The sequence below is a fragment of the Myotis davidii genome, unplaced genomic scaffold (genome assembly GCF_000327345.1).
Source record: "Myotis davidii unplaced genomic scaffold, ASM32734v1 scaffold290, whole genome shotgun sequence".
Taxonomy (NCBI): domain Eukaryota; kingdom Metazoa; phylum Chordata; class Mammalia; order Chiroptera; family Vespertilionidae; genus Myotis; species Myotis davidii.
Genome location: NW_006285049.1, coordinates 1,846,148 through 1,871,572, shown reverse-complemented (window position 1 = coordinate 1,871,572; position 25,425 = coordinate 1,846,148). Strand labels below are relative to the sequence as shown.

At 43.1% G+C, this 25,425-nt stretch overlaps 2 protein-coding genes and 1 pseudogene across 3 annotated transcripts in view; 2 read left to right on the top strand and 1 right to left on the bottom strand.

Annotated features, from left to right (window-relative positions):
* PFKM (phosphofructokinase, muscle) overlaps positions 1–4,980 on the top strand; it is a 22,413-nt gene extending 17,433 nt beyond the window's left edge. The window contains exons 17-23 of the mRNA XM_015558556.1: positions 1–68; positions 501–665; positions 1,794–1,855; positions 2,086–2,197; positions 3,719–3,818; positions 3,900–4,005; positions 4,456–4,980. Of these exons, the coding sequence (XP_015414042.1) occupies positions 1–68; positions 501–665; positions 1,794–1,855; positions 2,086–2,197; positions 3,719–3,818; positions 3,900–4,005; positions 4,456–4,600 (758 nt within the window). The 3' untranslated portion in view covers positions 4,601–4,980. The remainder of the gene's footprint in view (positions 69–500; positions 666–1,793; positions 1,856–2,085; positions 2,198–3,718; positions 3,819–3,899; positions 4,006–4,455) is intronic.
* Positions 4,981–6,319: 1,339 nt separating this feature from the next.
* Positions 6,320–14,885, bottom strand: ASB8 (ankyrin repeat and SOCS box containing 8). 2 transcript variants are annotated; one of them, XM_006755491.2, is made up of 4 exons: positions 14,752–14,885; positions 11,666–11,829; positions 9,920–10,024; positions 6,320–8,067 (listed from the first exon to the last, which is right to left on the bottom strand). In XM_006755491.2, exons 2-4 carry the CDS (start codon positions 11,792–11,794, stop codon positions 7,435–7,437), a joined length of 867 nt encoding a protein of 288 aa, XP_006755554.1. In that variant the 5' UTR covers positions 11,795–11,829; positions 14,752–14,885; the 3' UTR covers positions 6,320–7,434. The 2 variants fall into 2 exon arrangements, with proteins under 2 accessions (XP_006755554.1, XP_006755555.1); XM_006755492.2 differs by having other exon boundaries at positions 7,263–8,067; positions 11,666–11,825.
* Positions 14,886–14,992: 107 nt separating this feature from the next.
* LOC102767732 overlaps positions 14,993–25,425 on the top strand; it is a 12,432-nt pseudogene continuing 1,999 nt past the window's right edge.

Genomic DNA, 25,425 nt, shown 5'->3' with positions numbered 1-25,425 from the left:
TCTCCAACAATGTCCCTGGCTCAGACTTCAGTGTGGGGGCTGACACAGCGCTCAACACAATTTGCACGGTGAGAGCCCCCCGCCCCCACCCATGCCTCTGGCCAAGATTATAAGCCCTGGACTGAGTCTGGTCCTGGAAAGTGAGGTATATTTTTTTGTACCAACCAAGTAGCAGTATTTGAAAAATGCTTCTTCAAGTCTAGGCATTTGCACAGATTATGTAACTATTCATATGTGTGAGTCCTCTGACCGAGAAATGCATCAAGACTCTGATACCAAAAGTATTTTTCCGTTCTGAGGTCACAGCCTAATTTCCATTCTCTGAGCAACGAAAAGGGTAGCTCTGCTGTGTGTGCGGCAAGTGTGCCTGCCGTCCTGCAGGCAGGAACCTAAGGTGCCCGGGGAGGGGATAGCTCCAGGGTTAGGTTACGACAAGGGCCATGGAAGTGACAAGAATGAGATCCCTGACTGTGTCTTTCTCTGACCCTTTGTCTTTGCAGACCTGTGACCGCATCAAGCAGTCCGCAGCAGGCACCAAGCGTCGGGTGTTTATCATTGAAACTATGGGTGGCTACTGCGGCTACCTGGCCACCATGGCAGGCCTGGCGGCTGGGGCCGATGCTGCCTACATTTTTGAGGAGCCCTTCACCATTCGAGACCTGCAGGTAGACAGCCACCCAGAGGCTGCTAGGTGGCTCTCCCCTGCCCCAGTCTGTCCCCACCATCCCCACAGCGACCTGAGCTGAGAGAGCTCTAGATGAGGACAGAGCTGATTGGTCTGGGAGTCCTGTGAGGAGACTAGAGAGAGCACTGAGCAGGCATTCCTTAGCGTGACCTCACATACATGCCCACAGCGCCTACTGTTGGAGCATTCTTCTAGAACAGCGGTTCTCAACTTGTGGGTCGCGACCCCTTTGGGCGTCGAACGACCCTGTCACAGGGGTCGCCTAAGATCATCGGAAAACACATCTATAATTACATATTGTTTTTGTGATTAATCACTATGCTTTAATTATGTTCAATTTGTAACAATGAATTAAAGGGTCGCGGCATTAGGAAGGTTGAGAACCACTGCTCTAGAAGGACGGCATGCTGCTCGGACCTTCATGTGTGTTTTTCATTTTATTTTCACAACAGACATGCTAGGGCAATACTATCTTCACATTACAGACGAGAAAGGTTTAGAGAGGTTAGAAACTTTTCTAAACTCAGAACTGGTTGAGCAAGTTGGTGACCTTTCTATGACATCGCGCTGCCCTTCCCAATTTCCCTTGCTACCAACATGGGCTCTGCTCATTCCAGTTTTGAGAAGGGGATACCCTTTCACCTCCAGGGTGAGGCTCTGACTCCTCTCTCTCAGAGAGACCATATGGCCCTTACTTCCCAAGATCCCAGTTCCCTGGAGGAAAAAAAGAGTCACACAGTGGCTACTGAAGGAGTTCCCTAATCCAAGACTGCCGCCAGCCCTCGCCAGGAGTGGAGGGCAGGACTTTTTCTCTCCTACCCGCAACTCACAGCCCAGTCAGCCCCCCGAGGGAACCAGAAACCCCTAGGAAGGGGCAAGAGAGGGGTTGCCAGGGGGCTAAAGCCGACAGTCACCACAGCTGTCTCCAACTTCTTCCTCTGCCTGCCGATTTGCGGTCTTCATTTAAATTTCAGTCTGCACTGAACTTCATAAAGGGATCAGGCCCAGTGCCCTCCGGGAAAAGCCTGGGGTGGGGCGGGGGGAGGTCTCTGCCCGTGTCCGACCTTATCCACTCCCACAGACTTAGGATTTACTGTTTCATTTTTAGGCGAATGTTGAACATCTGGTGCAAAAGATGAAAACAACTGTGAAAAGGGGCTTGGTGTTAAGGTACCTCATCCACGGCGTGCTCCTAACGGGAGAGAGAAAGTTGCCAGGCTTTGGCCCCAGCCCACAGAACGGGTCCACGGTTGGGACACCGAGGAATCTGGATACAAAGGGAGGGAACCTGAGTCACGGGAGGAGATAGCAGAGGGCAGAGCAGAGCCTACAGAGGCAGAAAGGGGGTGCTGGGGTGGGGAGACAACCAAAGTCACGGGCATTTGGTCTCTACCTTGCAGGAATGAGAAGTGCAATGAGAATTATACTACTGACTTCATTTTCAACCTGTACTCTGAGGAGGGGAAGGGCATCTTCGACAGCAGGAAGAATGTGCTTGGCCACATGCAGCAGGTAGGGAAGACGCCCAGTCATGCCCTTCACCAGGCAGCCATAACCCTCCCAGCCTTGAGGCTCCCACTGGCCTCTGACCTGCTGGAGGCTGTCGGTGCCGCATAGAGCATGAGCCTACAGCCTTTTATAGTCATAGAACCAAACCATCTTTACCCTGGAAATGGCCTTAGAGATTACGTGGCCCATCCTCTTCATTTAGGGCAGGGTTTCTCATCCGCGGCACTATTGCAGTTTTGGGCAGGATAATTCTCTGTCATAGTGGCTGTTCTGTGCATCGTAGGACAGTTTGACAGCAACCTTGGACTCTGCCCACGAGACACTAGTAGCACTGCCACCCCAAGTTATAACAAGTAAAATCTGTCAATGTCCCCTGGAGGGTGAAATTGTCTCCAGTTGAGAACCACTAATTGCAATGAAGAAAATGAGGCCCGGAGAGGAGAAACATTGTTTTCAGGGCCATTCATTAAGCTTGGATGAGAGCCAGAATGAGCCTCAGCCATTGCTCTTCCCTCCACACCGTGTCATACGGAGCCTGTGGAATATGAGTACAGGACCTGCTGCTGCTGGGCTCCATCTCCACTAACTGAGTTTCAAGGGAAAAGGAATTCCTTTCTACCACCCACATCCAACCCCCACATTCAATCCCCACCCAAGGTCAGCCTCACTCACTTATGGTACTAGAGACCTCCCCCATCCAAAATGTCCCCAGCTGATGCTATCTAAGCATTGCCCTTTGACCTTCCTCGACCCACAGATGAATTCCCAGTATCTCAGTTTGAATGAGTACCTGCAGGAATGGGGTACTATTATATGAAAGTATGAAGACCTCGTTCCTGTTTTTCCTTCCCACTTTCCAACCTACTTTCTCTTAGTTCAGAAAAAAATCTATATCTATAATAATCTATAATAATAAATGCATAATATGCTAATCAGACCAGATGTCCTTCTGGACATCCTTCTGGATGACCTTCAGGATGAAGCCAGGGCTGTGAGGGAGGCCTGGGTCCCGGGTGCCTGCCAGCGGCCAGAGGGAAGCCGGTGCCGGCAGCCGGGGGAAGGAAGGCCTACTCTTGCATGAATTTCATGCATCGGGTTTCTAGCGTTTTATATTATTCTGAGGAGCTACCAAGAGCATCCAGATTGGGCTACAAGGAATACTTCAATGTCATTGATGATGACAACAAAAGCTGCTAGGTTGAAGAGGGGTAGGGAAGTGACCGAGTGGCCAATGAGACTAGAAGTACATGAACAAGATCTGGGAGCTGTGGAGCTAGGAGTGGCCACTGTTGACACCGGTCATCCCTTTACCTAATTAGTAACTCTTATACCTGACATATGGCCAAATATTCCTGGCCAGCTCTCCCTGGTTCCCAGAACTATTTCAGGATTTCCTTTCATAATTAGATTTCTAGATTTCTGTTTCTGGCAGTAACCTGGTCCATTCTTTCCCTTTTCTCTGTTTTCAGATATCTGTGCTACTTAGAGCCCTTCCCTCAGTAATTTTTATGATTCTTTTTCTAGGGTGGGAGCCCAACTCCATTTGATAGGAATTTTGCCACTAAGATGGGTGCCAAGGCCATGAACTGGATGACTGGGAAAATCAAAGAGAGTTACCGTAATGGTAGGTGGGGTAAGAGGGTAAGGCCCCTCCAAAGAGGCAGGCTCCCCAGGATAGAAGCTGACTGACCATGCCTTATTGCAGGACGGATTTTTGCCAATACTCCAGACTCGGGCTGCGTTCTAGGGATGCGTAAGAGGGCCCTGGTCTTTCAACCAGTGGCTGAACTGAAGGACCAGACCGATTTTGAGTGAGTACATCTGCTTCCTGGAGTGATTCCCTCTCTGGTAGTTTTAAGGTCTACTTTTCCCAGTCTGCTCACTGCCTTCTGTTCTTCTCTTAGGAGTAACATCTGTAGCTGTACTTACCTAGGATCCGATGCCCATGCCCTAAGTCCAGCCTCTTTTGCTCAACTTCTTCCCATAAGCATTTGATAGTTGATTGCCCTGCTAAAAGATTAAATCATCATCTACCTCAGGGGTGGGGAACCCTTTTTCTGTCAAGGGCTATTTGGATATTTATAACATCATTCATGGGCCATACAAAATTATCAATTTAAAAATTAGCCTGCTATATTTGGCCAAACATTTAATTAACTCACCCTAATGCCTTGGCAGGGCCAGACCAAGTGACTTCGTGGGCCTTATACAGTCCGCGGGCTGGACACTCCCTACCCCTGATCTACCTCATTCCTCTGTAGGCACCGCATCCCCAAGGAACAGTGGTGGCTGAAGCTGAGGCCCATCCTCAAAATCCTAGCCAAATATGAGATTGACCTGGATACCTCAGAGCATGCGCACCTGGAGCACATCAATCGGAAGCGGTCTGGAGAAGCTCCTGTCTAAACATCTTTGGAGGGAGGGGGGTGGATTGTCTGATCATGGTCAGAACACCCCCTGATAGATCCAAGTCCACATATTCTCAAGTGTTTTAGCTCATTTTTCATTAGGTTTCCTTTTATTCTCTAACTGCAGCCAAGATCAGCTCTGGCTAGGGGGCAATGAGTGAAAGCTCCTTTTAGGTAGAATTTATCAAGACTTCTACCCCAGCTTCATCCATCACACAGGCTGGGCTCCTCTACTGCTAGATTTCAGTTACTCGGTTAGAATTTTCCTAAAAATAAGCTTTATTTATTTCTTTGTGATAACAAAGTCTTGGTTCCTCTACTGTGTTTGCTGCAATGACAAACAGTAACTACACTAATAAATGCCAACTGGTCACTGTGCTTTTGGATCTCCTGCTGTCATCTTCACAAGTAGAGCATAGCACTACCAGACTCTGCCCGGACAGGACACATGGGACATGCAGCCCTTGTGAACAGCCCATGGACTTGTGCAGCATGGCCTGGCTCTGCACACCAGGTCCTAGAGCAGAGGTCACCGGTCCTGCAGTCAGTACGATGCTCCCGACTCCCTTAAGCTGAAGTTGTGTTTCTCTTTTTGATCATATACCCATTACCCAGAGCTGCTTTCCCCAGCCATCCCATGATCTCTACTCCTCCACTGACAACCCAGGGTTCTCCCTTTTCAACTCTTCCCCTGTACTCCTTCCTGGGTGAAAGCCAGACTCCATTGTGGGGAGCCATGTATATTTGGAAAGCTTGGGAAATTTAGACAGCTAATCTGGGACCTGATTTGGTTGCAATACTGTTTTGGAAAGATGTCCGTTCTTATTCAGCTTAATTTGTTTTCTGTCCCATAACAACAGCTTCTTCCTCCTCATCAGCCAAGTGCCCATGTAATGCAGTCGGTCTTCAGGATTGGGACCACAAATTATACCCAAAATGGTCAGGATGGTGCCCTGGTTTCAGCTTAGCCTTCAATGACCAGATCCTGGCTCACAGCACAGGCAAACATGTTCCTCCCAACTCATTTCCTCACCTGCTTGGTGAAGTAGGTTCAGGTTTACAAGGGGTGGAGGAAGGAATTATCTCTAATATTAAAGTCGGTTTTGCTGGCTGTCCAAAGTATTACTTCTTTACCTTAAAAAACTATCTAGGTGTAGTGACTGAGAAGGAGTGTCAGAGTCCAGAATTAAAGCAGCCAAATGCTCTTTATACTAGTACAGGAAGTAACAATAAATATCAAGCATTGTTATCACTGAATCCTCAAAACAGCCTGTGAGGGAGGGTGACAGTCCCATTTCAGAGATGAGTTCAGGGTGATTAAATAACGTGGAGAAAAGTAAGAACAGCGGAAATTACCAGTGACTTTCAGAACTGTTTATTTTTTAAGGAAGCAAAAACACCAATAGCAAAAGAGCAAAAGCAGATAGTATACTTGTTCAAATTAGCTATGTCAGCAGATTGTTCACTTTTATTTGTAGTTCCCAATTGTTTTTTTTAAAAGGTTTTTCAAATTTGCATACAGGTCATCTAAGACCGATAATAACTTGATCTAGCCCTAGCTGGTTTGGCTCAGTGGATAGAGTGTCGGCCTTTGGACTGAAGGGTCCCAGGTTCTATTCCGGTAAAGGGTAAATGCCCGAGTTGTGGGCTTGGTTCCCAGTAGGGGGCATGCAAGAGGCAACCAATCAATTATTCTCTCTCATCATTGATGTTTCTATCTCTCTCTTCCTCTCTGAAAATAAATTAAAAAGAAATAACTGGATCTAGGTTAGGGACATGGAAAGGAGTATTGTTGACTAAGTATTATTCACTAAAACAGATCTTTTTTGGGTGGATGGGCCATCTCAAAAGAGGCTCGTATAATGCTCTTCCCCCAGCCCCAACTCCATCCCCTCCACCAATGTCTTGTATAGATCAGTAAAGAGCCAATTTTCCAAAACAAATGAAAGAAAAATAATTCCAAGCCCTTAGCAAAATGAGCTTCACATAGGGAATAAGGAAGACCCACGAGGAAAGGCAGCCCCACTCCTCTCCTACTAGAGCAAACACCTTCGCCTATGGTGCAGGAAATGCCTGCTACACCATTGGAGCAAGCTGCCTTTCAGGGAGAAAGAACTGCATTACAAGAAAATTTTTAGGACTGCGTAGAACCTGCTATCTCCTACTATGTGGAAAGCAGCGAGACAATCTTTCTGAATTAAATTGCTGAATTATTGTAATCCTTGGACACAACCATGGAAAAGAGGCAAAGACTGCTGTTTCTTTTGATGGTGAGAAAGGGAGCCAGTCCCTTCTGAATGCCCCATGAGGTGACACTCTAGGGATACCATCCAGCCCAATTCTCCATCTGCACACTACTTGAGGCTATATAATACCTTCATCTTTGGGCAAAAGTTAGATGGAATTTCCTTAAACTTCTTCACAGATCAATTAAAATGCTTCTAGAGGATTGTTCCAAAGTGTTAATTATGTCCCCAAAGGAAAACCAAACACACGTTCTTTGAGTACTTTGTACTTTTCATCTTCTTAGAGAAAATTAGATTGCACTGTCGGCTTTTTCCCTAAAGAGGAGGAGAGATGGGAGACGTCTTCACAGGGTGCAATATAATAAGCAAACAGAAGACAAAAGTGAGAGATCTTTTTCTTGTTGTTTGGTTGCTTGGTTTGGGGAGAGGAGGTGGTGTGGAGGTTACTGTTGTGACATGTTGCCTCAAAATATAAACAACACAACAGGAACAGCTGCTTTTCCTGTTTTCCAAGACAAAGAGACAGCAGTGCAGGGAAAACCTGACCCAGAGTTGCCTGCGTGATGGTGCAAACATCTCCTCTGGGCTATTCTACAAGTAACAGGTATTCCTTCAGAGAAGCTGGCAGGGGAAGGCCCTTCACTGCATCTGGCAGATACTGGAGTCCCAGGCTACGGCGCACAGCATAGCGAGAGAGTGTTTTTAGAGTTCCTGGGGCTGAGCACAGAACAGTCAGTTTTTCACATAGCTGCTGGTCTCTGGCCACTTCTCGTGGCATGGTGCCATTTTTCCTTAATTCAAAGTGTCCAACAGCCCTGTGGAGGAGCTCAAAGCAAGAGTCCTCTTTCTCAGTTCCAAGTCCCCTGACTAGCAGAGCCACCAGTCGGGAGATAGGTGTCTGGCCTTTTAGGTTGATGACTCTGACCTCTGCACCATAATCAAGAAGGATGCTGACGCTCTCAAGATTTCCCTTCATGGCAGCCCAGCTGAGTGGGGTGTCATTGTTGTAATCCAGGGCATTGACAGAGGCCCCACTCTCTAGGAGGGCCCGCACACATTCAGCATTGTTCTTAAAGGCTGCCCAGTGAAGGGGGGTGTCTCGGTTGCCATCCAGTGCATTGGGGTTTGCACCATACTCCAACAGGACCTCCACACAAGCCTCATCCTTCTCAGCTGCATAGTGGAGGGCTGTTCGGTTGTAACCATCCAGGGCATTCACCTGAAGAGAGGGAGGAACTATATTACAGTAGATGGACTACTGAGACGATAGGTGGGCAAAGAAGTATGCATGTTTATCCACTACCTTGGCTTGTAATGTTCTCAACAAGAGAGTCAACAAGCAATTCCCAGGGGGGCCTTAGTGATCAAGGTAGAGATATCACAGGAGCTTAGGAGCAAATAGGAAAAGAACTGTCCCCAAGCAACACTATTATGTGCACTTCCTGGCTGCCCTGAGTTCTTTAGGTGCTTGCCGCTGTTATCATTTATTATGCACTAGAATCTCTACCGCAGAATAAGGGCTAAAAAAAGAGAAGAGATGCCCTGGCTAGTACGGTTCAGTGGTTAGAGGCGACTACTCAATCTCTCTCTCTCCCTCTGCCCCTCCTTTCCCCTATATGCAATAAAGAAAAACGGAAACATTTAAACTGAGTTCAACCTTGTATTTAGATAAAAACTCTCTTTTTCTCCCCCAAGATATTTTCATTTTCATCACTGGCTTTTATTTCAGGGTCACTCACAAAAGTGTTATGGAGCCCTGGCCAATTTGGCTCAGTGGATAGAACATCAGCCCATGGACTAAAGGGTCTAGGTTCAGTTCCGGTCAAGGGCACCTACCTTGATTGCAGGCTTGATCCCTGGCCCCAGTTGGGGTGCGTGCAGGAGGCAACCAATCGATGTGTCTCTCTCTCATCAATGTTTCTCTCTCTGTGTCCCTCCCCCTCCCTTCCACTCTCTCTGAGAATCAATGGGAAAATATCCTGCGGGGAGAATTGACCAAAAAAAAAAAGTTATGGAAAATATAATGACAGTAGAGAACAACACAGCTGTGTGGAGATCAGATGCTGGGGCTGCCCTTTAGGCTTACTGATTAGTGTTTGGAGCCTGCACACCAGCTTCATGGCATGTCTGATTCAAATTAGTACCTCAGCATATGCACGTTAAGATAGCTCACCAAGAGTCAAAACTGCTTATATAATTATTTAACAAGCAGTTAGCAATTATTACATGCCAGTTTTCTAAATACTTTACAACCTTATAAAGAAGATACCATTATTATCCCCATTTTACAGGTGGGGAAACTAAGGTAAAGAAAGGTTAAGTAACTTGTTCAAGGTCACACAGCAGGAAGAAGTGACAGCTAGAATTCAAATCCATGAAGTCCTGCTCCAGAGTCTATTCTTTTAATCACTCAGTATACTATGCTGCTTCTTGCTAATGCCAACATAAATTAATCTATGGTTTTTACAGAAGCAAGATATACTAAAACAAAATAATTGGTAGGCAGAAATAGCACAAGTAACCCAATATTGAGGAAGGGATTGCTGAATGATATGTACCTCCCAGTGACAGTTGTATTAAGAGTGCACGTCTGGAATGTCAAGGGGAGAAAAAAAAGGAGACCTATGTAATACTCTTTGTAATACTTTAAGCAATAAAAAAAAGGATAAAAACAAATAGAGAAAGAAAAAAAAAGAGTGCACATCTGGTAGCAACAGGTCTCACGTGGTTTAGATTTAATCAGAGTCAAGGGACCTCTGCACTTACAGCTCTTGGACAGTCAATAGGCAGCAAAAGGATTAAATGGTAGTATAAACAACTCCAGAAGGAAGGCTGGGAGAGAAAGGGGAGATAAGATTCCTTCTTTCTGGGCAACTTTAAAAAGGAAGTCAAAGGAATGAAACCCTTAGGATGATTTCATATATTTGCCATTGCATTTTGCTTTCACACTGGCTATGCCAATACTACCAGGAGCTAGAAGGTGGGAAGAGATGGGAGAAGAGAGAAATTTTAAGAAAATGTGAAGCTCCAGTTTCAGTAAATCATTAATGTGACAGTGTTAGGAATATTACCTCAGCTCCCTTTTCCAGGAGTAACTCCACACAGTCGGCATCGGACACCATGCAGGCACAGTGCAAAGGCTTCAGCGTGCCGTGGGTGCAGTTCACATCTGCTCCCTACGGCAGAGGGAAACTTCAGTCAGTGCGCTCAGCTCTGGCTTATCGAGCAGGACAGATCTCAGAACTCAGTCCAGCGGGAAGGGGGTTCTAACTCAACTGTAAACAGATTAGTGGTCCCAGTTTCTATTCCTAGTAATTAAATAATATTGTTAATATACAAAGCAAACAAAAACACTGATGATGAATAAAAGGGACTGTCAATTCTTTAAATCAAATTATTTTCTCCACAAGAGAGCCTGCCAGGTCACTTGGACATCACTGAGGACATAGCTGATGTGTAAAAGCGGTGGGAACCTCATCAGCAGGCAGGAAAGCTGGAAAAGCTTTCTGTGAGCACGAAGTTCTGAAAAAACCAGGAAGTCAAACTAAAGCCAGCAGAACGGCACGCTCCTTTTGCCACTCAACAGATGGCATCAGTAGTAGTAAGCTCACCTTAACATTATCTTTTTGTTTACAAACATTTTTAAAGTAGCCTCTTAGTGTCAGCATTCTCTGCCATCTAGCCCTGCTGGTACTTTCTTCCCCCCAAATCTGACCAAGGAGATAGAGCTACTGTAGTCAGACCAAAGTCACTGAATGACTCAGCAGCAGAGCTAGAATTAGAACGTGACAAAATTTCTACTGCGGACCTTCGGATATCACTTTTGCTGAGAACAAGCTAATACCGTATGACTTTTTCTTCTCACTGCTGTGCCACACAACTCTGAAGCAGCTACAGAGCTCTAGGCTGTAAGTAAGGATTCTAAGGTTGTTAAAAAGAATGTACAGAAGTAACCATCTGGACACATTTTCTAGTGATCGAAAAATGACGCTGTAGCCCTATCCGGTTTGTCTCAGTGGATAGAGTGTAGGCCTGTGAACTAAAGGGTCCTGGGTTCAATTCCAGTCAAGGGCACATGCCCAGGTTGCAGGCTTGATCCCAGTAGGGGGCATGCAGGAGGCAGCCGACCAATGATTCTCTCTCATCATGATGTTTCCGTCTCTCTCTCCCTCTCCTTTCCTTTCTGAAATCAATAAAAATGTATTTTTAAAAAATTACACTGTAACTTCTTTCAACAGGAATAGTATGCAGAAAAAAAGTATCAGAGACCTTCTAGGATACACTAGTCATGAATTATTGAACAGTAGTGGTTAAATATCAAATATTAAGATGTTTTCTTAAGTCAAGAATTACCATGTGTGTTAGGAGTTGATACTATTCTTTACAGAACTAGAAGTGGTAGCTGTTGTTAGAAGGCAGGTGATATCTCTCCATGTAATCATAAAACACAAAGATTTGAAAACCACTTCTGCTTTGCTGGTCTCCTTCCTCCCTCAGTACATGTGTAGAAGACTTTGAGCTTGCTGGATCCGATAGACACCATATCCAGACAGGGATTTCATAAAGAACATGAGACCAGAGTTATCTAGAACCTATTTTCTGAAGGAAAATATCAGATGCTCAAAGTGAAAAGGAGAGGGGAAGAGAAGCAAAAAATAGGGAAAATGTATTTCAATGGTCAAATTAATACATTTAAAAATACTGTAAAATTGCTTTGTGATCTTGAGCTGAGTCAAAGCTACAAATCTGTAATCTATTAGGATTTCCCAGGAACTTTCACCTCCCCAAGGACTCTGTGTCAATGACAGCACACTCACCCCTCTGATGAGGTCCTCTACATTATCATGTGGGAAGGAGCGAATGGCAGCAATTGTTCGGATTAAGCGCTCTGAGAGAGAGTATTTGCTCTGAATGCTCTGCATAATATACCACATACTGGAACTCATCAAGGCTCAGGGTATGTTCACATGCTCCAAACTGCCTGAAACAAAGAAGTTTTAGGCATACACAATATCACTGAGCTACCTGTCCTTAGGGGTAGGAGTCCTCTGAGGCCTTCCTAATACCAAAAGCAGACTTCAAAGAGATCAATGATTAGTTAATATAATTTTCTCTTAATCTAAAGAAAAAAATTAATAATAATTGCTTAGGGACCTGGGTAAACCTGGACACAAATGACCTGACCATTAGAACCTCAGTTCTACTCTCTGACCTAACCTAGCACAAGATTTCCCCAAGAACCCCATGGAGTTCTGTGTGATTTGAAACAAGTGTACGCAAGGAAGGGAATTTTTTTAAAGGCTGAGGATGCCACAAAACATGATTTTCCTCCTCTGAATTTTGTAGTCTTTATTATCAGCACCACCGTTAGGTTGATATATTTGGCTTTGAAGTATATTTATAGTCATATGTTTTCTCCAACTAAATTGTAATTAGCCCAGCCCCTGTTTACTTTCACTTCAGATCCAGAGAAAACACTAAGGGGTTTTTACTGAGCATTGACCTATGAACCAGGAGGTCATGGGTTCGATTCCCCGTCAGGGCACATGCCCAGGTTGCTGGTTTGATCCCCAGTTGGGGGCATACAGGAGGCAGCCGATCAATGATTCTCTCTCATCATTGATGTTTCTATCTCTCTCCCTCTCCCTTCCTCTTTAAAATCAATAAAAATACTTTTTTTCAAAAAGAAAAGAAATTGTAATCAATTGGAAGGCAAGATCTTTGTCTTCCACTCTTTTGCCCATGTAAAGCTATCCACAGAGACCTGCAAAAAGTAGGTATTTAATAAATATTGGTTGATCGAATGACCAAAGGGCATGGAAGTGATTGTTACCTGTGAGAAGAGAGGGAAAAGACTTTGGAACAACTACAGTTTGTTAATGACAAAGTATCTGTGAAAAAGTTTAAAATGTTTTTAACAGAAAAAATGGGAAATATTTGAGGTAATATTCTAAAATCAGAAATGCAAAAGTACAACTCTAGAGTCAATTATATTAAATTAGAAAATAATTCAAAGTTTGCACCAATGACACATGCAGGTATAGGGAGAGAAGCAGATTTGAGTGCAAAATGAATTAAAAATGTTAATAACTGGCCATTTGTGACAACTGAGAAACAGATTTGGGCAAATATATATTGAAACCACATGACAGAGAGTTCTAGGATGGAAGAAGAAAATAATGTAATATACTTAAATTCAACCATGATCAAAGTTTTGGCTGTATATATCAAGCATATATCAAAAATTATAGAGAAAATATAGTATGCAGTATCAACCCTCTATGTGCAACTACTTAGAATCCATATTATTAAACTATAAGTTCCTTGGGAGTAAATATAGTCTTATTTTCAATAGTGCCTGGCACATGATAGGTTCTCAATAAATATTTGTTGAAACCAATGTAAAGCTTATTACTTTGGATCTTAAAAAATTCAAGACCTGTAGTTAAACAACATTATACATATGATGATTACTAAGGGAAAAATCCTAAAATTATTTCGGTCATTCCATACTATATAATTTTTGCTCTATCCCCTCATACATTATGTAACATACTACAAACTCTAATAGTTTCTATTTTGCTAATCACTAGCCATTTCTGTTTAAATACATACAGTATTAATTAACAGATGCAAGTTAAAATTATTCAATTCGTAGGTACCAATGATTCAAATTGGGAATTCCTCTCTCCTATGTTATTATGAATATGCTCACACACTTGTTTATATGTCTCTCTGAAATTTTCTAGATAGTTTAGAATTAGCATAATCTGTCCAACAGCCGCTAAACTCCTCAGAGACAAGGGTCAGTATCTTATATTTCTTTGTTGCAAGGAAAAGGCAGAGGTGCATTTGAATCAGAGCTTCCAAGAATCGGGACAGAAGACAGCATCTGAAGTGGAAGGCTTACAAGTGGTTCCAACCTGTGGGTCGCGACCCCTTTGGGGATTGAACGACCCTTTCACAGGGGTCGCCCAGGACCATCGGAAAACACATATATAATTACATATTGTTTTTGTGATTATTCACGATACTTTAAGTATGTTCAATTTGTAACAATGAAATTGGGGGTCACCAACAACATGAGGAACTGTATTAAAGGGCCGCGGCATTAGGAAGGTTGAGAACCACTGGCATAGACCGAGTGGTTCTGTTAACCGATTCTGGGCCACGATCATCTGAAGATGCTAAATAAGCCCTGCAATCATTCTGGGGGTGCTCATGGAACTCCTAACTCTGCATATGACCAGGGGTTCTCTGCTGCTGCCTCCAAGTTCCTGGTGAAGAGTGAAACTCCGGGGCACACTGACAACACTCACTGTCAGGAAATCTAAACTCTGCAGCCATGCACGGTTTGACCCCCAAGTGACCCCTTTCCTCTCCCGGAGCTGAAAGCCCTCTTTCCCCCATTTACTTGCACTTCAGATCCAGAGAAAACACCAAGGGGGTTTTATTGAGAAACTAGAAGCAACGTCGGAGGCGACACTTAATAGCTCTGGTGCTTCCGCGGGGAGGGGAGACCCTCGGTCCAGCCAGAGGGGACCCCAACTCCGCCGCACCTTCTGGGGGAGGGCTCGCGGCAGCGTTGTCCCTCCGAGACCAGGGGGCGGAGGGTAAGGGTACGAAATGCAAGGACGTGAGGTGTCACTCTCCGCTTGTCTTCCCCCTAAATTGCAGCAATCCCAGCAGGTCCCGGAGTCGGTACTTTGAGGGGGTCGCTTAAACTGAGCCGCGGGAGCCCCAGAGGCAGATCAACCCCTTCCCTGGTCTCCAGAGGCCGGGACGAGATCTCAGGCTCGAGGGCTCGCGGACCCGAGCGGACAGTGGAGGGAGCGTTACCGGGCTTGGTGCCCGGATTAGGGCACCTGGATGCAAGCATTCCCGCAGCGAGGGCCGCACTCACCGAACCGTGGGGTAGATCTGGGTCGTGAGAGCGGCTGTCAAGGAGTGACCCGGAAGCAGAAGTTGTCAGCAGCGGGCTCCTCTGTTTACAGGACTTAAAGAGTGACTAGATGGCGCCTGCGCACAGACCAGTGTCCGTGGGAGGGCCGCGCCTGCGCAGACTCGTGAAGCTGCCGTTCCTTCCCAGGCCTCAGGAACCGGTTGCTCTCTCTGCCGGCCGGGAGGCTTTGCGCGCAGGCGCAATGCGGCGCTTTCGGCTGCAGCCGCGGGGCCCGGGTCCGCCGCGGTAGGGACAAGCTCATTCGCGGGCTGTGGGACCCACTCTCTGGGGCCGCACCTGCCTAGACCTGGCCTGCAGTGGGTCCCTCCATGCCCCCGCTGCCTCCCACTGCTCCATCTGAGATCAGTCCTGAGCACCTCGTTCCCAGATTATTCCCAAAGTCGCCACACTAGTTCAGTTGTCTAGGAGACTGACCAGTTAGTAAGAAGTGTCTTTGGCAAATAGACTTCCAGAATTATTCATAACATTGGAACGCATTCATGCTCCTCGGAACCCTCCTGAATATTGTCAGCCCTCACTCAGAAGGAGCAAAGGTAAACAACCACCTAAGGAGTGCAGTAGCCCAAATGCTGAGGCCTGAAAAAGAGGTACATGCTAACAATAACGGGTCCCACCGAGAGATGCAGATGCCTGCGATGCACTTTCCATATAAAGCATAAACACATCGAAGCCAGTAGCACATAGTATAGTGATGCACACAAAGAATGAAGCAGCCGACACAGACTGTAAGTGCTGTGGTCCACTGGCAGCCTTTCTAACCAAGAGTGCCCCAGCACCCACTTTCCAAAGCTTGCTCTTAGCAACAATATTTAAAAGTAAAGCGGGGCGCGACCATCCATGTACAACAGTGAGGGGGTGGTGAACTGGAAAAGCTCACGCCCAGTCTGAGTGTGCCTCCTCTGAATTCCAAACGCAAAGGATTTTTGCCATGCAGAAATGTCCCCCATCTCCTGCCACTCCGCTATGGTGAGATTGTCTAATATAAGAAGCTGAAATCCCAGATTTTTAAAAAGCGAATTCTCCCAAATTGCAAATGTTGGCAACTTTTCTTTTTAAAAAAATTATATGTATATATATTGATTTCAGAGAGGAAGGAAGAGGGAAAGGTAGAAACATCAATGATGAGAGAGAATCATTGATTGGCTGCCTCCTGCAGCCCCCTACTGGGGAGCAAGCCGGCAACCCTCACATGTGCCCTTGGCCAGAATCAAACCTGGGACCCTTCAGTCTGCAGGCCCATGCTCTATCCACTGAGCAACTGGCTAGAGGGTATACCCTCTCTTTTCAACAGGCTTGCAAAACCAGCTGGGCTCTGGCAGCTGACCTTGAGTCCTTCCTTCCTTCCTTCCTTTCTTCCTTCCTTCCTTCCTTCCTTCCTTCCTTTCTTCTTTTAATAATTGTTTTTAAAAGCAGGCAACATTCAGCCTGCAAACCACCAATTCCAGACTCAGGATTAAAGGCAGTTTGGTCACTGACAGCTCTGTGGTGGCAGTCCTCTGATTGGGAGCGAGTCTGGAGACTTGATTTGAAGTAGTAGCTACATATTAAGTCTATTGTTTTTTAATGCATAGGTTTACTTGGGAAAGTTTGAATGAGACTTTACGGAAGCTAGACTTTCTCACCCCTACCCACCAAACTGCTCTAAGGCCTTTGGATCAAATCACTGACCTGGAAATGGTTTGATTCTATGTCCATTGCTTCTAAGCTAGAAAACTATATTAGGGCCCTAAAGAACATTAGACCTCTAAACACAGGATCATGCTGATCCAAAATAGAGGAGTTATCTGAGAAACTTAGTCTTTCCTGACCACCAGCAGGGACAATCATAAGGAAAATCAAACCACCTGTATGTCCTGTCCGGACCTAACCTCATTTCAGTTAGTACCTCTCAAATTCCCATTTTTGTGTCCAGAGCTGTGTGACTCACATTAATACCCCAGTGATATATTCTCCCCTGAACCCTTTAGATCAGTGGTTCTCTACCTTCCTAATGCCGCGACCCTTTAATATAATTCCTCATGTTGTGGTGACCCCCAATTTCATTGTTACAAATTGAACATAATTAAAGCATAGTGATTAATCACAAAACAATATGTAATTATATATGTGTTTTCCTATGGTCTTAGGCGACCCCTGTGAAAGGGTCGTTCGACCCCTAACGGGGTCTCGACCCACAGGTTGAGAACCGCTGCTTTAGATCCTCTTTGGCTGGGGGAATTAATGAGATGAGAGGCAGAGATGTAATAAATACTGTGGGCCCAGGCCTGCTAAGTCTTCCTCTCTCCAGATCAAGGTGATGCTTTGATTGGCACCACCCATACCTTTCTCAAAGTGGAGCACAGCTTCACACAACTGACCTATTGAGGTTGACTGCCTTCATTTTGTTAAGTCCAGCTCTAGCGGATCTACTGCTCTGTCTCAGAGAATCCACTGCACAAAAGAAGGAGGCCTGCCTGTACACGACAGAAATGCTAGAGCCAAAAGGACCCAGCAAAAGAAAGTAGCTCTTGTTCAATGTCATGTGCCAACCAGGACGATAGAAAGAAAAAGCATAATATAGAATACCTAGATTTTTGCCCAGGCTCTGAGATTGGTAGTTATTTCATTCCATTTTGGAGGATATGGGGGGATATATCAGTATTCTCATTTGTAAAATGAGAGCACAGGCTGAAGCATCCCTCTATTTCTATATCCCTCTATTTCTATAAATTCTGAATCTACCTAATTCCTAAGCAAAAATTCCCGCTTCCAAATCTCTCATTCCCTGGTCCAAATAAGAACAGCTTTATGGCTGTTGTAATACTAATACTGTATATTAATGGGACCTGTGAAGACTTCGTTATAAGATGGCCAAGTCTACATAGTTTCTGTTATATTTTTGCTTCTCCTGGCTCCTCATTTGTAAAACAGGGTAAAGACATTGGTGAGTTCCAGCTCCAATTTTTAATGTCATATAAAAGATAAAATGTTTAAGCATACAAAAAACTAAAAAGAATAGTATGGTGAATTCATTATATCCATCACCTATGTTGAACACATTAACAGGTTGCTAAATGTTTTAATCTAATTTTTTCTCTGTTGTTTTTTCCAGCTTTAGGGTTTTGAAATGAACTACTCAAACAATATCTGCAGTTCTCACAGGTTTGATTAATTTTTTTATGAGGTTCTATTTGACATCGCATAACTTTTCTACAAACCTAAGCTATCTCATGTTTATTTATTCATCTCTTCCTTGAAAAAAGATGACATTTTCCCTGTGTTGTGTCATCTCTCAAAATTTCTTGGATGATAAATGCTAGAGTATATAAATTCTGGAAAACTCCAAGCATGTCATAAATATAAGAATGATTAGTATCCCAGAGAGTGATAAAATAGGCTATCTATACAGATTATTTTACAGTGTTTGAGAATCCATTGCACAACCAAAAGAGAGTTCAGATCCACTCCATTCATCCATTCATCAAACATTTACTGTCCACCTACTTTGTTCAAAGGTCTGTGCTCAGCAGGCAGGGAAGATGAAGATGGAAAGATAATTCCCTTTCTATCAAGGGCTGGGAGAGAGAGTTGCAAATGGATAATTGCCATTAAAGATGATTATTTCAATGAAGTTTTTATGTACAAAGTCAGTGTTGAAGAACAGTTCTACTTCATGGTGAGATCAAGAGAGTGTAGAGAGGGAGGGTCTGTGAAGATGTTTCTTGGGGAGAAATTTGCTTGTGCTGTTGAGTCCCCACTCTCCTCATACACAGAGGAAGAGACAGCACTTGTGCTGTACCCTCTCCTCAAGTATAAAGAGGGGCTTCTGTGGGACTAGAGAGCTTGGAAATCGTTCCCTATAGTTGTAAAACACAAGAACTGCACTGACTCTTACCTACAAACTTGAAGAAGGCAGTGGCCATGAAGCAGAGGTGGCTGCATTGGGATCCACTAATAGTCCCAGATTTGATCAGGATGATGAATGAGGAAATGTTTCCCTGGACCAGATGTGGGTCACATAGAAGGCAGTCAGCATGGGGTTGCCTTTGGTCTATTCAAAAGGGCTGTCTGGAGATGTGGAGGGACCCAGTGACCAGAAGTTAGAGATGAACACAGAAATCCTAGAACCTATAGAGGTTGTCACAAGCAACCATCTGTGTCTATCTAGGACAAAGGGACTCAAGTGAGAGTTCTCTGATGATGGTAATCTCCAGAGAACCTTTAATAGCACTCTACAAGAAAGTCAACTTGAACCGTCTGCCAGACCCAGGTAGTACAGACCCATCCTATCAAAACAGATCTGCCCTATCCCCTCAGCTGTCCAGCCTCCTCCCACTTTTACACAGCAGATCAGAAAGCAGTTAGCTAATGGGGGTGGAGGTAAACTGGGGAGAAAGCTGGAGGCTGGCAGCCACTAGCCACAGAAGGCTTTGTGCAGGGGAGGGGGAGAAGGAAAGGTCTTAGACTAGTACCTTAGAATGAACACTGAAGTATTTGGTTACCATCTTGGACTGGAAACATTCTATTTACTAAATTAAGACTCTTTTTTTTAGTTAAAGCAACTGTCAATTATAGAACAAGGAACTAAAAATTCAGGGAATCTGCTCAATTTTTCATTCAGGGACATTGGAAAATTATCACCTCCCAATAACTATTTTTAAAATATAGTAAAAGCCAAAAAGTAAAATTATATTTTGATTATATCCCATGGATCTTGCATTTAACATTCCAACTTCATCTTCATATATTTCAGTTTATTTCTGTTCTTCATATTTTGATTATAAGTAATTCCATAAGTTGTTTTTTTTAATGTATTGTATCTCTATAAGACTTTTTGCATTATTTTTTCTTCTCTCCCCTGCTAATTCCAGGTCTGCTCTTAAGAAGTGTTCATTAGATGGTGTTGATTGACAGAACAACTAGTGTTCCTATTTTCAGACTTTGGCATAAACTTAAACTAGAAATTTGATAATGATGTTTTGCTTGTAATTATTGCTGCTATCACTGTTCACTTGTGTTAGTATCCAATCTCCATGAGTAGAGCATTTGAGCTGTCCCAGGTTACAGATCTGGGTGTCTTGCTCTTTGAGCATTGTGGCTACCTATTGGCGACTGGCCTTTTTGGAGTGAAAAACTCCATTCTTCACCTGCTGGCTCCAAATCCTTTCCTGATTTTGAGTGCAATCCTCTAGGGTGACAGCGTGCTGGAGGAGAGGAATTCTGCCTTGCAACCTTGCTAAGTGGTTACAAGAAGCCTTTCATAACAGTTTTTTTGGGTTCTCGCCAGAGCCCATTAATTATTCTGCTGTCTAAAAAGGCTTCACCCCTCTTCAGGGGCCACTTGACTAATGCTGATGGCGAACTTTTTCCTGACAGCTTTCCTAAAGAAAGTAAGAAATAATTCCTATCCCCTCAGCTGTCCCAAATAAGCATTTCTCCCATCATTGAAGAAAAAGAAAAGAGCCAAAAGGGAGTTTGAGATATGCTGAGGGCAAAGTAGAGAGAGGGGCATCAATCAAAATTAACAAAGGAAGGTGAAAAATAAGATCTAAGTGCCGGACCAGTTGAGAAAAATAAGCTTTCCTTTATTACTATACTAATGTATCCTCTTTACTTTGAATTTCTTTACTTTTTAGGGTTATTGTTTATAGCATAATCCTTACTTTAGGAACAATGTAGTATTATGTGAATGCTATCAAGACCAGGCTTCCATTTCTGATAGTAGCTCTAGTTACTTTACCTGGCTAAGCAAGTTACATTATCTAAGTTTCTGTTTACTGATCTATACATCAGGATGAGAGCAACAACACATACCCCAAGGGTTAATTTCACAAAACTTAGATTGCATTTGTGGAGAGTGGTTTTGTAAATTATATATATGTTGGATCTTATCTATGTCATCTGTGTATTATTTTATACTAGAGGCCCGGTGGACAAATTTGTGCATGGGTGGGGTCTGGCCAGCCGGCCCTGATGGGGGCCCATCAGGCCAGGCCAGCGGGATGGGAAGGGTATAGGGGGGAGGGGCCACGGGTGGTTGGCTGACCGGCCCCACCCCCCGATCAGGGTGCTGTGGGCCAATCAGGAACCAGATCAGGCCAGTTGGCTGCTGCAGTGCACATCATAGCCACTGGTCGTTCTGGTTGTTCTGGTCATTCCTCCGTTCCGGTTGCTGGGCTTTTATATATATAAATTTGTTTAAGGAGGTTACCAAATGTCTGGTCTTCCCAGTTACATTGTAAGCACCTTAAGATAGGAATTAGATTTCCTGCACTTACCTCCCTGCCATTGCACAGTCCCAAACTCAGTAGGTATTGGATAAATGCAAACTGAATTTAACTAAAGTGAACTGCCCCCTCAAAGACAGGAGTAGTGGAATGCCTCTATGTACTGGTCCTGAGAAAGAACTCCAAAACACATATAAAAGGAAAACTGAAAGCAAGCTTTGGAAACAGAGCAAAGAAAAGAAAAAAAAAGTTCAGAGAAAGATAATGTCAGCCTCTCGAAATTTTTTATACACTTAAACCTTGTCCTAGAGAAAGTAATTCAGCAGAGAAAAGAACAGTATTAGTGTGCAGCAGGGGTAGTCTCCCAAGCGTGTCATCAGGATTAAACAAGGACTTCTTTCAGAAAACTGCTGAGAGGCAGACATGCTCTCAATATTCAAACTCAACTCTTTCTTCTTCCCTTTAACTTTCCCCAAGGCTCAGGGAAATTTCTGTATCACTGTATTATGTTTTTAAATTAGCTTTTCATCAATGTTTTATTATTATTTCGCTCTATAGTTCACTCATATTTTTCACTATTTGAATAATTTTGAAAGATTTTGAGACTTCATAGAGAAAGGCTATCTAAGGAATTTGGGGGGGGGGAAATTACAGTAAAAATACAAATAACAATGTTAATGATAGTATTTAAATTACATATTCATGATACTATTTTTCCAAGAATGTGAGCAGTTATAGCTACATTTCCTAGCAAGTCAAGACTGCATTAGAGAAACTCTAGCCAGAGAGATTTAAGATTGTTCAAGGGAGAAAAATTAACGAGGAAATGCCACTGGCCTGGTACCAGTGGATGGTCCAGACTGATCTGGAGAATCCTACTAGCAAGGAAATGAATGAATTCTATGAATCAATTTCAAGGGCTTGACAAAATAGAGACAGACTCAGAGATAGAGAGCAGGCAGACAACTGTGGGTGGGGAGGGCCAGGGGGTATGGAGGAATTGAGCAAAAAAGAAAAAAAGAGAACGTAAGGACATGGACAACAGTACAGTGATTACAAGGGGTGGAGGGGGTGAGTGGAGGCGGAAGAGGGCATAGAGGGGATAAATGGTGATGGAAAAAATTAAATTTAAAAAACAGTCAAAACATGGGGAAGACACTGCATCCCAAGTTCTTAAAAATTTTTAAATTAAGACAAAAAAATATTTCAAGGGCCTGAGTCCTGTGCTATTTCTAGTAGGAGTATGTCTCCCCCTGGAGGGGAAATAGAACATTTGCTCCTTCAGGCTTCTTGCTCAGAGTTCAATAGTAATTAGTTCTTCATTCATTCATTCATCCATCCATCCCTCCATTTATTCAACAAATACTTGTTTCTTATGATAGATGCTGAATATCCAGCTGAAAATAAGATCAACGTAGTCCTTGTCTCCAGGGAAACTGTAAGTTTAGTGTGGGGAGTAAACATTAGATAAAGAATCACCTGACTGCCTAAAGGATCACAATGGTAATAAGGAAAAGTTTGGAGGGCAATATGGCCATTCAGTAGAGTACCACAATCATACTAGGAGGTCACCGAAAACTTTCCTGAGCACAGACCTCAAAAATGAATAGATATAACCAAATCAAAGTGTGGAGGAGGTGCAGGGAGTAGGCTTTCTAGCAAATAAAAAAGAATATTCAAAGACTCCAAGAGGAAAAGAGCTTAAGAAGTTGGAAGAAGAGAAAGAAGCCAGAATAAGGAGGAGTGATACACGTTGAAGCTGGATGCTCCAGATCAGGCAGGGTCTTGGGGGACATGTTAAGGATTCTAGACTTTATCCATAAAGAATAGGAAGCTATTGATGGGTTTTATAACCATAGTTGTGTTTTAAAGGATCACTTTGATTTTATGATAAGAATGGATAATAGAAGGGGAAGATCAAGGATTAAAATGGGAAAAACAGAAGTTTGGTGATCTAGGCAAGAAATAACAGGAGCTTGCACTGGGTTAGTGGCTATAAAAAGGGAGAGATATGGATGAATTTGAAATATTGTAAGAATTATTAAAACTTGGTGATTTATTACAAAATGAAAATGAAGGTGAACAGATTGCCAAGGATGATTCCTAGATATTTGCTGTGAGCTCCTGGATGAACTGAGAAGCCATTTACAAAGTGGGGAACTGGAGAAGAAATATGGTGGAGGGGACAGGGGAGGAGGGAGCTGATCAAAGATCAGTTAATTAAATATTTATTGAGGTTACTACTATATGGCAAGGACTGTATAGACACTGGAAGTTAAAACGTGGAGGTAATACAGGATTCTTGTCAGCCCAAATCTTTTGGATAACAGAGTTATCCTCTGATAACTCTTGTTGCCATTAACAGATTACTTCAATATAATGTATCTATGCAAGAATGAACAATGGCCAGAAGGAGCCCAGAAAAGATATACCTTTGCACAACCTGGGGGGGTTCAGAGAAGAACTTTTAGAGGAGATGATAACTGAACAAAGTCTAAGGATTATAGGGAGTAAATATGGTAACAAAGTAGAGAGGGTTTCTCTCCGTACCCCTCCCTCCCCCCCGGAAAAAGAAGCCATTCTGTTGAAAACAATAAAAATACTGACTAGATTTATTTTTAATCTTCTTGAAAGTATCCAAGTTAGTCTCATATAGGATTCTTTAAAGACCTATAATCCTAATTCTATTCCAAAGCACAGGAAAATTACTTTGAAAATTCTTTAATAAAATAAATATAACATTGAAATTAAAATTTGAGAGTGTACAAAAGAGAATTGTATGCCAACCTCACTCATTTAACATCAATGCAAAAATCCTAAATAAAATATTAGCAAATGGACTCAAACAGCATGATATATCATGACCAAGTGGAAATTGTTTCAGAAATGCAAAGATGGTTCACTGTTAGTAAATACATGAATATATTTAATAATTTTATATATTTTTATTTATCATTACTTTTTAAATCCTCATCCGAGGATATTTTTCCATTGATCTTTTAGAGCGAGTGGAAGAGAGAGGGAAAGACAGAGAGAAACATCGATGTGAAAGAAACACATTGATTGGTTGCCTCCTGCACGAGCCCCAACCAGGGCCCAGGCTGGGGAGAAGCCTGCAATAGAGGTAGGTGCCCTTGACTGGAGTCGAACCCAGGACCCTTCGGTCTGCAGGCTGACACTCTATCCACTGAGCCAAACTGGCTAGGGCAATAATTATATATATTTTTAAAGTATTGCAATTATCTCCATAGTGCTGGAAAATATTTGAGAAAGTTCAAGGTGTATTCCTAATAAAATAACTTTCAAAAAAAGAATAGAAGAGCATTTCCTGAGCATCATAAAGCATCTTGCTTATCAGCATCTTACTATTTTCATGGGAAAACACTGGAGGGATTCCTGCTAATGCTGAAAACAAAAGAATGTCCCTATTAATACCACATCTAACATGGTGTTGGAAGTTATTTGTCACAGTATTGCTACAGAGAAAACAATTAATGTATGAGAATTGTAGATAACATGATGGTGTGTCTAGAAAATGAAAGCAAGTCAATGGAAAAATGACTGCAAAGAAAAAGATGATTTAGTAAGGTAGCAGGATATAAAAGCAATTTACAGAGGCTTCATAGGTATAAGGAAGAACCAGAAGATTAACATAGAAGAGAGCATCAACATCCCATTTGTAATAGAAACCATAATTACAAAACACCTAGGAATAAAATTAATAAGAAATATGTGAAAACCTAGCTCTAGCCAGTTTGGCTCAATGGATAGAGCGTTGACCTGCAGACTGACGAGTCCCAGGTTCAATAGCAGTCAAGGGCACATACCTTGGTTGCAGGCTCCTCTCCGGCCTGGGCCCTGGTCAGACATGTGCAGGAGGCAACCAATCAATGTGTTTCTCTCACATCAATGTTTCTCTCTGTCTTAGAAGTTATAATCTTTGCCCAATTTCCCCCTATAGTGACATCTTGTATAACTATGTATAATATCAATATTAGGAAATTGTCATTGGAATAATTCATAAGGCTTATTCAGGTTTCATCAGTAATATATGCACTCACTTGTGTGTGTATATATAGTTATATACAATTTTGTCATATGTGTAGATTTGTATAACCACCACCATATAATTAAATCAAAAAACAGAAAATCTCCATCATCATAAGGCTTCTTTGCATTATCTCTATGTAGACAAATAGATTTTTAGGGAAAAAATAAAGAAGAACTTTCAGGAAAACACTAAAAAAGAAGAGCAATGAGGAGGGCTTGGTCTTATCAGACATCTAAAATACTATAAAGCTTTCACAATTAAGACAGTGTAGAATTGGTACATGAATAAACAGGCATTCTAATGTTAAAAGTCTATGTATCAATCCAATACATAAAGAAACTTAATATATGATACAGA